The sequence below is a fragment of the Hibiscus syriacus genome, unplaced genomic scaffold (genome assembly GCF_006381635.1).
Source record: "Hibiscus syriacus cultivar Baekdansim isolate YM2019G1 unplaced genomic scaffold, ASM638163v2 tig00113337_pilon, whole genome shotgun sequence".
Classification (NCBI taxonomy): domain Eukaryota; kingdom Viridiplantae; phylum Streptophyta; class Magnoliopsida; order Malvales; family Malvaceae; genus Hibiscus; species Hibiscus syriacus.
In genome coordinates, this window is record NW_024063456.1 from 409,279 (window position 1) to 424,469 (window position 15,191).

At 34.4% G+C, this 15,191-nt stretch overlaps 1 protein-coding gene and 2 pseudogenes across 1 annotated transcript; 1 reads left to right on the forward strand and 2 right to left on the reverse strand.

Moving 5' to 3' along the window:
• Window positions 1-2,862: 2,862 nt before the first annotated feature.
• Window positions 2,863-5,676, reverse strand: LOC120186317 (annotated as a pseudogene).
• Window positions 5,677-8,129: 2,453 nt separating this feature from the next.
• On the reverse strand, window positions 8,130-8,796 carry LOC120186260 (annotated as a pseudogene).
• A 527-nt stretch (window positions 8,797-9,323) lies between these two features.
• Window positions 9,324-11,692, forward strand: LOC120186259 (RNA-binding protein 38-like). Its single transcript, XM_039190245.1, has 6 exons — window positions 9,324-9,672; window positions 9,746-9,878; window positions 10,140-10,257; window positions 10,406-10,442; window positions 10,539-10,782; window positions 10,924-11,692. Exons 1-6 carry the CDS (start codon window positions 9,454-9,456, stop codon window positions 11,109-11,111), a joined length of 939 nt encoding a protein of 312 aa, XP_039046176.1. The 5' UTR covers window positions 9,324-9,453; the 3' UTR covers window positions 11,112-11,692.
• The last annotated feature ends 3,499 nt before the right edge of the window (window positions 11,693-15,191 follow it).

A 15,191-nucleotide genomic window follows, 5' to 3' on the forward strand; every position in this document is an offset into this window, starting at 1 on the left:
TTTACCCTTGGGTCCATTCAAAAAAATTTAAATATAAATTAATATAATAGAAAATTTGTACTGTGGCACCCAAAAATTTTAAAATTCAATTCTACCCCTAATTAGATTTCCAGCTTCTCCACAAAATCTAAGGTGTTTATATATTAGGTAGGCATATATTTACAAATTAATTCACATATTTTAAATATACTTTGCATCATATATAAACTGACATTTAATGCTTACATTAATAACAAGATTGACATAAATATCATATTACTAATTTAAAGATTTATATATAATATTTTAACATTTAGGATTTAATTTAGAATTCTAACGATGATGTTTGATGAAATTAACGTTTTATTTTATTTCGTTAAAAACAAAAAACCAAGACAATTGAGACTTCCCTTGCCTCCAGGGTGGTAACAGTGTCCCTTCAAATTTACTCCATAATCCTTCTGGGTTTCGGTAATCAGGAATAAGGCATGATATTTATCTTTTTTAAATCGGTCCTTAAATTCTTCAATATTTGATTTGATTTGATTTGCCTTCAAATTCCGTACAAGAAATTCCTTGTAGCACATCATTTTTTTTTTGTTAAGGATGAGGTTTCAAGTTGTCCCAAAAAGCATGTCGTGTGTTTGCAACGACAGAAATAAAATTTTCTATTAAAAGATGAATTTATAAAATTTTAAAAGATAAAAATAGATTATTATTAGAAAATATATAAAAAAATACTTAAATTATATATCAGTTTAGAATTTTTAAGAGTGGTTAACCACCCCGTCACTCCTCCGGTCCATCCCGGTGTGATTTTGCTATTTTTCATTTTGTCAGAAGTTGAAGAAGAAAAAAACTGACTGGAAAGGGACATAATACGCTCCTTAGCCACACAAGATATGAGCTTATTCTAATAATTGTGTCTAAGGAAATAAAGTTTTTCAAGTGAGGAGCAGAAGGAAAATGAATTTTAGATCTGTCTTTCTTCTTCATGATTCAAATGTACCAATAAACGTTAATGATTTCTGGGGGCCTCACATTAAGTTTGTTCATCAATCTTGTCATGGTAAAAAGTACTCCATTAGAAGCTTTTAAAAATGGCAGGTTTCAGCATTTACAGTTCCATCATGTACATATACGACTTAAACCCATAATTGCGCCTTTTATCAGACAAAACCATTAAATTTTCACAATAATTGTACCTTGAGCGAGCCAAAATCTTTCAAAAAGGTCCAGCATGGACAACAATTTTGACTTGCAGGCCAAGTGGTGATGGTTTTTCAGGTTGCTATCAGTGCACATAAGCTGTCATTTGTTTTATGGGCATCAACCCTGTCTTTATAAGGCGATTTCATTTCCCATTCTATAAAATATTTATATGAAAAAAGTTGTTCTCGAATGGTGATCTATGCATGTGGCGAACTCCTTTGTTTCTACATGTTAAGAAGCCGTTGAGAAGCTTACACGTCCTTCAATGGATGATGGGTGGCAAGATATGTAAGAGACACGGCTTACAACAATAAGACAAAACCTAATGTAATAAAATCAGAGCCTGAGAAAAAAAAATTGAGAAACACCAAATTCATTTGATGATCTTATCCATTTGAACTGCGGTGAAGGTAAACTCGTGCTCTGCATGTCTTTAGCCACACAACCTGAAAGGCATTCTTTTTGGGTCTTGTCCTCTAGTTCATAAGGATAAGTGATGAGTTCATTGGAAAATAATAGCAGTAAATGTTTACCATTGCTTACAGAGCTGGCATTAATCTCATCTATATCTTATCATGGTTAAACCACAGCCCTAGGATTGCAAGCAACCTTATCCCCTTTTTCCAAGTTGAATTTCATCTTCCTTTAAACTGTTTTCTTCCATTCATTAAGCTTGTGAGCATGGAGACAATGGCAGTGCCCCCACACCTGCAAACATCACATGTAAATCTGTTCATAGTAACTGAATAGGTGTGTTCACGGGCCAGGTGCTCAACCCCCATTTCATATGATGTATACCCTGTGAATCGGGGGAAAAAATTAAGAATAATTGGTGGTAGACCCCAATTATTGGAGACAGTTGATATGCAGCTGTGTTGGTAAAGATGGCTAAATTTCTTTCACACCATCATGAGAACTTTTTCCTTAAAAAGAGAATGCATTGTATCTGTCGAACTAAAATGGTTAAAAATATGAAAATGGACCGAAAGAGATGATTCCATTAACGAAATTTTACACAATATCTATCACTGATTAGATGTTGGACATGGACTAGTGAGCTGAAAATAATGTGCTAATCAAGATAAAATTGCAGCGGCTATAATCCACCTATACATATACATATATATTCTATTAGGATATGAATATTTTTCAGAAGAAAGGATATTGAGGTCCCAAAACAAGATCAACATTTTCCCCTTCCAGCACTATATGTATGGTAACATGACTGTCATTATAGTCCCCATTGTCTAAGACCATGTCAGCATTCTGAGCTGATTGATTGCCCCTCCAATCAAAACCCCAATACTTTGAATAGGATCCTCTAATACATGAAGATAAGTACCTTGTACAAACTATACTCTTTTTCTTATCGAGCAGCGCCTCTGACTGAACTTGTGAGCCGTGTAATCATAGACTCATAGTCTGCGTGTTTCTAATTACAAATGTCGATCATGATCACCTTCATGGTGAGTGTGCTAATGGGTGGGTTGAACAGGGTCATGGGACATGTCCCTTGTACAAGCTTAAGCTACCGCCTTGTTAACCTTCATCCGCAATCGATACAAAATAGGCAGAATAAAAACGTATACAGTCTAGAAGAGTCATTCGGCATAATACCAATTTTTACAGTAAAAAAACATAACCAATCCGTATTCTAACCCAATCAATCAAATTACAGTATACAACTAGCCTGCCTAACTGTAATTAACCAGTTGTCTAGTGTGCATACAATCACAAATAATCCATAAGGGAAAAAATAAGGCTACACCACTATTTAAATACAATACTACCTCTTTTAGTTGGATTAAAACAATTATATACATGTTTCCCGCAAAAATTAATTTCCTTGCCAATGGGGAAGACGAGCTTGTGTCGTCATTTTCAAGGGCCACCAGCATCAGCTTTAGGGGTGTCATTTTGCACTTGACGAACAAACCGTCCTTTCACTCGGGGATGCTGTTCTGTTAGTCTTTTCCTGTTTTGGTATTGAACATGTGCAAAGAAGTTACTCATTAGAAAAATGCACATGCCTCTATGATTCGGATTTTTCTTTTCTCAACACAAAGTGATATGGGATGCTATTGTTACCCCTTCCTGGAGGTTTACGTAAAAAGTTTCTAAGTGTAGATAGTTTGGAGTTTGATGCAAATTAAAAATTAGCTTCTGAATCCAGGTAGAAGTACTAGTAGCTTAACAAGGCATCTACTTGAGAAAGGACCTATTGGAATAACAAGACATGAACATCACATAAATGATTGTCTAGATGGCATCAACTTGATAAGATTGAGCAGATAGAGTGGCTGTGGTGAACACTCACCAGCACAATTTAGGTGATAAAAGTACATTGCTGTCTACATTCAACAATAGGTCCCATATCAAAAGTTTTTGTCTATCTTAAACTAATTACAATTATAATAGTAGTTATAGTATACCTTTTTCTCAAAGCATTGATCTTTCCACTTAAGTCGGAACTTTTTCAAAGCAGCTTCTCGTGGCTGGAGTGAAGAATGTACATCCCTTTCGATCCATCATGACTGAAGAAATTGATATCATTGAAGCTCTCCGTAGTTGTGACCTTATAAACTGCTGCAGCAAAAGCAATTGCACTTGCATCACTCCTACTTGAAACACCTCCATGTGCAGAGCTGTTTTCATCATTTCCAGTACCATTACATAAACTGCTGCAAGCACTCTGATCAGCTATTGGCGAAGTACATCTTAGTTCCCCAACGAGCTCCCGCTTGTTCTGCTCTTGAACAGTTTGGTGAATAGAACAACTGGTAGCTTCATCATTCTTCTGGTGGTAACCTTGCTCTGATCTTTAAATTCAAGATTAGAGTGCACTGAGATGGTCAAAGGAAAGGGAGAACACTCTCGCTGTCCAACTGGTTTTGGTCTCCACTCAGGAGATAAACCTGTTTTCCCATAATCAACCTGTGGGATAATATTTTTACATGCCACATCCATATCATGCATCGTCACCCCTGGAACTGGAATAAGTCCGAGTTGGGTGCTTGGCATTTTTAGTTTAGATTGACCTGCTACTAGAGTTGGCAGATTCTCCCTGCTATCTTTCCGTATAACGGCATGAGGTTGGAAAGTATCGTTGTTACATTCCATGTGTTTTCCAGGTTTACTGTCACCCTCTTTCATTGCAGCTTGATTGTCAGCAAGTGTTGGGAAAATAGACTGTAATGACTTGCTATTTTTATACCTGCAGAAAGAAATTGCTAATCAACAGAAAACATAACATTTCCTGAAATAGTGATCACACGGCCTTCTTTCCAACTTCAATGAATAGTGTAAAGAGACAATATGTAGCATATATAGACATCAGGCTCAACTATACAGTAAATAAAAGAAAGTAAACAAAAGTTTACAATGAAAATGCCGATGCCACAGAATGGTTTAGCATATGCCTTTCAGTTGTAAATTCGTTCTTTGCCTTGCTAAAACAAGATCTTCTCAAACAAAACTACAAATGTGGATAAAATTCGAGCACGTCCGCACGATCACTTAAATGAGAAAGTGCAAAGGTGCCCCTTGGCTGATTGTTAAATGAACCAATTAAGTCAATAGCCCCAGTGGGAGGTTCATCTAGTTCATCATTGCAGCCAACTCTAACCATAACATTGACATTCCGCTATTTTTGAAGTCCAGCCACGTCCGCACGATCACTTAAATGAGAAAGTGCAAAGGTGCCCCTTGGCTGATTGTTAAATGAACCAATTAAGTCAATAGCCCCAGTGGGAGGTTCATCTAGTTCATCATTGCAGCCAACTCTAACCATAACATTGACATTTCCGCTATTTCTTTGAAGTCCAGCAGCATCATTCTGAATCATCCCTTTAACAAGAGCAGGTTTTCTTCCAATTTTGATGCATTTGGTTCACAAGCTTCACTGCAATGAGCAACCTCCTTCACTAATCTAATTAAATTTTCTGAACCAAATGGCTTGTCAGAATTTTCTTTCTTTTAGCTGAATTCCAAAAGGAAATTTAATAAAATAATGCATTTAGGGGTATTTGAAGTTTGAACTTAAGACCTTTTGAAAAAGAGGTTAAGACTTAACTACTATGCAGCTATGCCAACTTAAATCTTTAAATCTTTGGTATAATCTTACAAACATAATATATATAACATGAGTCACGCTTTCCCAATGCTATTCTTCTAAAAAAAATCCATGAAATTATTAAAATTTCCAACAAATACCCTAAATTCTAGAAAATCTTAAAAAATCCTAAATTCCTAAAAATCTAAATATGTAACTAATATATTATTTGCATTTGAATCAAAAAGTTTTTCTAAATTGGTAATATAAGTACTTGTCTTTAAAATCATGCACATAAATTATCAAGAGATATTTATTGTCATTTAACTCGATTGTCACCCACTGTACTGGAGTGGCGATGCTGTGATTCGATTGTCAGTCGCACCCTCTTCATTAATTTTGTTGTAGTTTGGGCCACTGCTGTTGGGATCCATTGCTCACTATAGAACCATTTGTCTCAGACTTCACTTTTAAGGTTTGGATTTGTTTCATTTTTTATACTTTAATTTAAGTAAATTCGAATCATTAATAAAGTAGATTTAGTTGAAATTGATTGGATTCATGTAAGAAACTCGCAGGTTTCATTCCTTAGGATTAATACACTTTTTTGTATCTAAACTATATTTTAAATTGTTATTTTGATACTTAAAGATTTTTTTTAAATAAGTTACTAATATCTTTTCCGTTATAATTTTAGATGTCTGCTGTTTAAAAAATATTTTTAAAAAATTATATGTAACACGTGTCACTTAACAGTTTTTTAACGGTAGACACAAAAATATAACGAAGAAAATATTAGGCGCCTATTTTTAACGAAAAATTCTTTATGCAATAAAAATCAATTTGAGATATAGTTTAGACGCCTAAAAGTGTATTAAGCCTTCCTTGAATACTTATCTTTTTCTTGTTTATTTATTTTGTTAAAGGTACGAGTAAAATGGGAGAGAATTTAAATAATTTGTTTTTCTAGATTGAATGAAGAATTCATGGTTAATGGTATGTTAGGAAAGTGGTTAAGCATGATATTCAAGAAACATAGAAATCTTTCTTATTGATTCCAGTAACCAGATACATTGCTTTTATAGTAGCTAACAGAAGCTTAGCACAAGTCTAGAAGCTTTGTAACTACCTTAACTGACTGCTAACAACTCTAACAGCTCTAACTCTCTTAACTAACTTTAGCTACTTAGTTAATCTAATATTCCTCTACTTTCTCCTCCTCCTTCAACAATGTAACACGCACATCTTAGCCCTGAACAATTGAAAAGATGAATAATTGAATCGAAAGTGTCGATACTTCCTTTCGTTCTTCTTGAATCGAAAGTGCTGATGTTTCCTTTCATTCTTTTTATTCACCTTCATTTCTTTCTTCTTCACCCTCTTTTACAAGGTAAGACACACATACTTCGGTTCGACTTGAATTCTAAATGAGAAGATGATGAATGATGGGTGTAAGATTTCAAGTTCTCCTTCCAATCTTTCTTGTGCAAGTATAGGTCTCTAACATCAAATAGTAGAGAGACTGATGTAAATCCTAAAGTTGACACATGATGGATCTGACAATCAAATAATAGATTTAGTTAGTAATTATATCGAAAACTATGTTGAGGGGTTGCAGGCAAGTAGAAGGAATGTCACCCCCTCGATTAGGGGACAAGTGTTTTACCTTCTCTGCAAATTGTCACTCTTCTGCAAGAGGAGTCTCGAGGCCTTCAGAGTTTTTATGATATCACAATATTCACCTTAAGTTCACTTCGTCATTTCCTTTAATTGGCTGTAATTCAACATTATCTGACAATTCCATTACCAACTAAATCTATTACCTAACAATGAGGTCTGTTTGTCAACCTATCAATAACCATCAACTCTAGAGCCAACACAAACAAGCTAAAGAGAATCTAAAACCTCACATCCATTGTTCATCGTCTTCTACAATCCTTTTCTTACCTTTCTCCATACCACCACTTACAACTCTTCATCTAATCTAATCTAAAAAGAATGAACTACGTAAGACAATCATCTTCCTAATCATGCATTCAACATCATTCAATTAGAATCAAGTGTTGCTCAATTTTACTATAAATGTTCTCTATTATTTCATATACAAAAATGTCTAGTGTTTTCATACTAATTAGCAATTACAAGGTTCTTTATATTTGATACAAATCCATGCATGCCCAACTATGGGGTGGGATCTCAACTTAAAGCAACCGTGACAGATATTAGGCCTTTTCATTTTCAACTCTCAGTGAATGAACTTGGATATCAGAAGCACATAAAATTTAACCAAGACTTGGACGACTGCTTTTTTTTTTGGGACTGGAAATAGGTGGTCAATAGAGCAACAATGGTGGGACTTGGGAGGTCTGCCCCACGGCAATGGCTGTGACTTCATATACGGAGGAGCTGATCCTGCTTTTGCAGATCACCTAGTGTTTTTGTCCATCATTCTCTCTCTTTTTCTCTCAAAAGAATCTTTATATGAATTTTAGGTACACATACCTGATTCTAACCTAAACGACAAGTTAGTCGAACTAAATCTATTGCCCGGTTGTGACCATTTCCATCCTCAGTCCCATACTAAGCGAGATTATATGTTTCCACATTGCTTAAGACAACTCCCTGGTCAACACTATCATTCTTATGTAACATATCATGTAATGTCAACAATAGCATAACGAACTACCAATCAAAATCAAACCAAGTATTGCAAGAGATAAATCATGTCAATTCACTCGAATGCCAAGTTAAAAAAGAGGGTCTAAAATATTTAGTATAAATTGGAAATTTCTTCAAAAGGAAAAGCACTAGTCATTGTCACTTCATTCGAATCAATACTTCTAATTAATCCAGAAATACCAATAAAACTCAAAAAGAAAAACTACCCTCATGCTTAATGGTCTAAACCATAATCGACAAAACCGTTAACCAGGAGGGGTTCCTAATCAAACAAACCGAATTCCAAGTCATCATCACTCTCTTCCTCTGGCTCCTCCTGCAAATGATCAAAGAATCACATGTTAAACAAAATGGTGCAAAGAAATCAGTTAACTTATTTCTAATTTCTAGTCCCACCTTCTTCTTTTCCTCTGCAGGAGGAGCAGCAGCACCACCTACACCAGCAGCTGCAACTGGTGCAGCAGCGGCAACCGGATCACCACCACCAGCTCCAACATTGGTTATGAGATTCTAAATGTCACACTTCTCAAAAAGCTTAGCAAACAAGCTTGGCCAATAAGACTCGACAGTGACATTTGCAGCTTTAACTAGAGTGGCAATCTTCTCAGCCTATTAATAACAGTTAAAGAAACAGAAAAGAGAACTTTCTTCCCATACAAATGGAGAATCCTCAACAAAAAATAATCGAACTCCTATTTTTTTCAATAACCCTATGAGAGATATCAAAAAATAATTCCAAAGCATAAACCATAGAACCCTAAAATATTTGCATAAAAAGGATACGGTGAAGGGGATGCCATCATCATGGAGAATCAAAGCAGCATAAGAGCAAGCAGCTTCACTAACAGAAGACATCGTTTATGCTATCAACATCAAATTAAAATCCAATCAAAGGGTTTATAACAATACCAACACAAGTAATCAAAAAACTAAATTTCCAAAGAAACAAACAAGGAAAGGCCTCACTACCTTAAAGATGAAAACTTGATGCGCCGCTCTCAAAGCAAGTTCTGGTAGGGTTTCTCTTATGAGGAAAAGGGTTCTTAAACTAAGAAAAAAGTAAATTGGGCTCCTACGTTTTTGGAGGCCCATTTAACCAAACAAATAAAATCATGGTGGTTGTGAACAAATTGGCAGTTATATAACATTATTATTATTATTATTATTATTATTTTGAAAAAGTTATATACATTAGGAAAAACAACTGCAGCTAAAAGACCACCAACAACAACAACAAAAAACACATCACCGATAAATTAATGAACGTGATACACGGTTGCACGAGAGCTGGAGGAAGGCCAGCGGGAGAAAAATATAAAAGCTTTTTGGTTTGATTGATCATTTGATGCGATCATCAGAAGAAAAAAAAAAGTTCTTTTTTTTTCCAATTTCTCATTTAACCTTTTTTTAACCACTCTATATTTGGCTTCTGGGGTGGTTCCGGTTTTCTTTTTCTTCTTGGTTGGGATTCTAAAGCCATTTTCTTTAATTTTTCTCTGTTTTCTTTGGGAGATTCCTCTGTTTTTTTTTACATGTCTCAACAAAGGCAATTCCAGATGGTGGGTGGTAACAATAACAATCCAGGAGCAGGGCAGTACAATGACACGACTTTTACGAAAATCTTTGTTGGTGGATTGGCTTGGGAAACACAAAGAGATACCATGAAGCGTTATTTTGAGCAATTTGGAGAGATTGTTGAAGCTGCTGTTATCACAGACAAGAATACCGGGAGATCCAAGGGTTATGGCTTTGTAAGCTTATTGATCCCTTTTGTTAATATATAAAAAAACCAATTAAAAAGTGATAATTTTTTTTGGTTTCCAGGTTACCTTTAAGGATCCAGATGCAGCCATTAGAGCATGTCAAAACCCTTCTCCTACCATCGATGGAAGGAGGGCGAATTGCAACCTTGCTTCATTGGGTGCACAGAAGACTCGTCCACTAACTCCTCAACATGGTTTCTTTCTCTCTCTTTCTAGTAATATTGGTCCTGGTGAATATTCAATTCAATATTTGGGGGATGGAAAGAAGTCATTGTTTGATAATGATATTTCAAATGTTCAAAATCCTTTTTTTTTTCTCCTTTGTTCATTCTCAAGATGTGTGTGTGCTTTTTTTACTATATTGGGAAAACATTTCGTGCTGGTTTGTGTTGCACAATGTGTTCTGGTAAAATGAAAATGTGGATCTAAAACAGATTGTTTGAAAACAAATGCAGGAGGTGGACGGTTTATACCAGCACCTGGATTGATGGCATCGCCTGTGTATCGTGGTTCCTCATCAACATTAATCCAACAACCAAATGGTCAATATTCAATTCCTTACTCTGCTTACGGGTGAGTTTAATTATTCTAGAACTGAAATTCAATTCGAATCCCTAACCTTGATTGTTCAGGCAGTTTCCTTTTAACATGCATTATAGTACTCTTCTTTGTTTCATTTGTTTTCTTCCATCATCTTCATTCTCTGATTGTTTACTTTCAGGTATACGGGATATTCACAGGACGGTATTTATCCTTTGGTTAGTGTTTACAAACAGAGATTGAGCATAAGAAATAATGTACACAACTTCCTTGACGTTGCTTTGGTTAGCTAAATTTTCATGGTGTTTTTGCAGAACTATTATAGTTTGTATGGGGGTCAGCAGTTTTCACCTTACTACGCTACTGGAACATCGATGACACCGGGCATGTTTCATAATTTGTATCCATTTTATGCTCAACATGGACAAAACAGCCAGGCTTATGGTTTTGGTGTCCAATATCCTCATATGTTGCAATATCCTTATTTGCCTCATCAGTATAGCTCAACCGGGAACCTATCGCTTCCATCTTCATTGCCTATGGCAGCAACCACCACAGGTGATAATTTTACACAATCTCTTGATAGATTCGGAGTATGTCTGCAATAGTTTTGAATCGGTTTATCACTTGGTTTGTAATACTTATTGCAAGTGAACTTTAATGCAACTTCATGTGTTAATCTTCAAACAAAATTTGCAGCAACAACTACAGAGACGACAGCTGCAACATCGACAACACCACCAATGTCATCATCGGAGACAGAAAAAACATCGTCAATAATAGAACCACTAACCCCAGCAACTATAGCACCAACTGGGGTGGCCAAAACGGAGACAGGTCCTTCACAAGCTTCTGGGACACCTACTGAAAAGGAACCCTCAAGTTAATCTGTATTCTGGGATATGGTGACTTACAGTAAACGATCAATATCTTTCGAAAGGGAAGCAAAGGTAGAGATAGCAGAAAGAAACGAATAACAAAGAATGCATCAAAGTTATTGATTCAAAAGAAGGCTGCGTCATGCCTGATCACCTAGCATAACAGGAAATGAAACTCAAAGTATTTCAGTAGGGGATTGTCGATTCATGGGAAGGGCGTTTTAGATGTAAAGCTCGCTCCACTAACTTGTAGTCATTCTCCATTCGAGTCGCCGATTCATCGTATAGATGTCTGTTCTAGGACGTAGGGAGAGTCAATTAGTTGCTGTTTAACATTAGGAGAAAAAATCATATTCATTAATGCATGTATTTATGTGCACAAGGTGGAAACTAAATATTGGCTTTGGATTCTACCTTAAGACACAAATTATTAGATGATTTTGTCTCGGATGCAAAGAGCATCCGATGACAGTCTTGTTCATATTTGTAAAGTGGTTCAGAAGATTGATTTTGTATCTTCGAACCCGAATTCGATTTTATCGGTCAAGTAAAAGGGCGAGCTCGGATAGCTCACCCATGAACTTATATTATATCTGTCTTTTGGCTTTCATCTTTGGGGTATCTGAGCGGATGCATGTATTTAGACAATGGAATCCAAGGGGGTTGTTCAATGGTTGAAGGGTTATACCTTTACTTGTTCCAGAGTCAAGCATGCAGCTTGTATCATATCATGGCTTCTGAATCCTGACATGTGATCCTTCCAAAAAGCCTGGAAAAAAGTTTCTTCTATAGAAATGATGGCAAATTAAATTCAACAGGGTTCATAATAATAATAATAATATGTATGAGCTTGCATTGCTTGACAACCTTAACTTTGCTGTCTTCAACCTTCCGCTCTTTACTATTTGCATGTTCTGTTTCCACCATTTGTGGGTTCTTTTTTTCTTTGCCATTCCATTCATATGCTGCATAATTGAAGATTTGAAAGAAAACAGAGGGAGATTACTAATGTTTTGTCGATTGTCCATCAATCAAAACCCAACCTAACTTCATCTAAACATCATCCACAGGCATGCCGTCCCATTTTGAGACAGTGGTCCCCTCTAACACCAACCTTCGACGCCAGTGACTTCATTTATCCATTTTTTTTTTGCCTCCCAAGTTGTCAACCATTATCATACTAAAATGGCAAGGATGAATGATGACAAGTGTATAGCAAAAAAGAATCCTTTGTTATAAATATTACTTTTATGATTACATAAAATTAATTTTCATATAATATTTAAATTACACTAATTCATTAAAATATTTTATTTATAAATTATCTTATATTTAAAAATAATTAAACTCATTGAGTGATCTCAATGGAAAAAAAGAGATATTGTTTTTTTTTGGAGAACACAAATTCAAAAGATTTCAAAAAATACTATTTTAGAGTCTCCTCATACTATTCGAAAACATATTTGAACTTATAATTTATAAAATGTCGAAACTACAATGATAAAGATTGTGTTAATACTTTTTTTCAATAAATCTAGGAAGAATACAATGAAATATAAGTTCAAAGACTCTTAATCATTTAACTATGGACACTCGTTCTTACATATACAATGTTCGAACCTAAAATCTTAAAAGATAAACAACAAATCTCTTAACCAAACCACTTGAATTACATTAATACTTAATTCGTTTATATAAATTTAAAAATTATAAGGATCATCTTAATGTTTCCCGGAAGAAATGTAGACTTTTACCGTGTGGTACAGGTACCATACCAACGGCTTTGGATTGTCTTGATCTTGGAGTTTGATCAAACCTCTTTCTTTTCTTACCTTTTTTTACTGTTGTAAAATCTAGGATAAATTATTTATTTGGTCAGTTATCTATTCTCATATTTTAATTTGCTGGCTCAATGATTCTTTTAAGGCTTAGTATAATAATAAGTACTCAAACTATATTGTTATTCTAAAGAGATTAGTCAATTTAGATTGGACCGTAGCTGTCATTAAAAAATATTAACTGACACATGTCAAATACATAAAATATAAGTTTTTAAAAAAAACAAATTTTCTCAAATCTTAAAAAATTCCAAAACTTTGAAAATCCTAATTTTAATTTTTATACCCACATTGGCCTTCGGTCTTTGTTGTCGTCGTTGCCATCAACCGGACCTAATTGCGATTGCACCTCCACCCAAGGGTCTATCACATACGAACCTCAAATTACAATTTAAACCCGATTACGGTAAGGAAAAATGCAACCTTTAAGCGACTCCACAGGTCCCGATCGTGCAATCAATGACAAAGAAGACTACAACCAAGAAGTGAGATGGCAATGGTGACGTCGACGTCGTAGTCATCAGTGGCAAGAGAGAAATAAGGGATAGAGTTAGAGATTTGGAGATGATTTTAGAGATTTGGGTTTTTAGCAATTTTAGATAAATTAGAAATTTTAATATAGATATAATAAAATTTTCAAATATTTTAAAATATTTTTTAAAATTATCAGAACATGACACATGTCACTTAATGAAATTTTTTAATGGAAATTACGACACAGACACCTAAAATAATAATGTTTGTAACGTTAAGCACCTGAATTGATCGAAAAAAATAGAAACCTTTACTAAAAGTGATGTAGTTTGGACACTTATTTTTATATTAAACTTTTTTTTAAATAATGTAATATTTCGCTTTTATTGTTTATCACTCCGTTAAGTTTGACTATTAACTTAACAGAAATGATGACATGATATGATATAATAACAATTTTAATTCTCAAAACTCATGCATTTTATCAAATTGATCATAATTTAAAATAATTCAACAAATCCTGAATATTTAGAAATCTTATCGATTTATTCTCCAATTTAATTCAAAATAATACATATTTTCTTATTTAAAAAAAAATTGTAATCTATGAGTCAAACACCTCTTAAAAGAGAAGTTTGAGGAATACGTGGATGATCATGCATATATAGAGAAATGCACAAATAAAATACTAGAGAATGAATTTGAGTGATGATTATTAGGTCCAAAGTTTGTAAAGATTACGAAAAAAGGACTGGAGGAGACGAAGTAATAGAAGTTGCTTTTATGCATTTTCAAATCGGTAATTAATGCATGTCTCGTTTGAATTCTTTTTTGAATATAATAGTATCCACTCGACCCACATACATGAAGGCTGCAAATAACAAAGTAGACAGTGAGACAGTGAGAGTGTGGCACATGCACTTGTTTTCCATTATTATTCTTGGTCTAGTCTTAAATGTTTTGTTTTAGGGCGCCAGATGGTGCCTGTGAAGGGAAATAGGGGGAAGGATGGTGCATTATTTAAAGTGAGAGATGATTCAGATAATTGCTGGGTGGGTGGAGATGAGATGAGATGAGCGTGGGGTGGTCGGCCCCTGCATGTGCTGAGAGCGCGTGCCACTGTAACGTGGGTACATTTGGTCTCTCCTCTAAATATCACCTTTTAATTATTCTTTTATTCTACTCCCATTTTTTTAATTATTTCTTTCAACCATATCAAAATGTTAGATTGAAACAGACAATTATAGTAAGTCATAGAGAGCTTGTATTTGCTTTATATGGGTAGGACCTAAGGGTGTGGTAGGGTAGGGCAGATTGGGTTAGGGACTTGGAATTTTATTTTATATAAAAAAATGAATTTATAAAATTTTAGAATGAATAAAAATAAATTAGTAATATAAAATATAAAAAGATTTGATAATTTCATAAGGTGATCGTCCTTACTCACTCCCATAGGGTCTATCCCTTACAAGGATGGGAGAGGCGCACCAAGTACATGTAATAGCTAGCAATTTGAAGTAAATTTGGGTATTCATATTTTTTGAGTCATCGATACTCCGTGTATATATTATTTTAATTTTCTCTAAATTCATTTTAAAAAAATACATATGAAACACATAAAATTTAAAAGTTCATAATACAAGATTAATGCACAAAATTAATAATTTGAAGTTAGTTCTAAGGATAAATATTTAGTTATATATATTTAAATTTATTTTCAAAATAAAATATTAATATTGATCGTGATTTTTTCTTTGAATCTCATATTAACAAATAA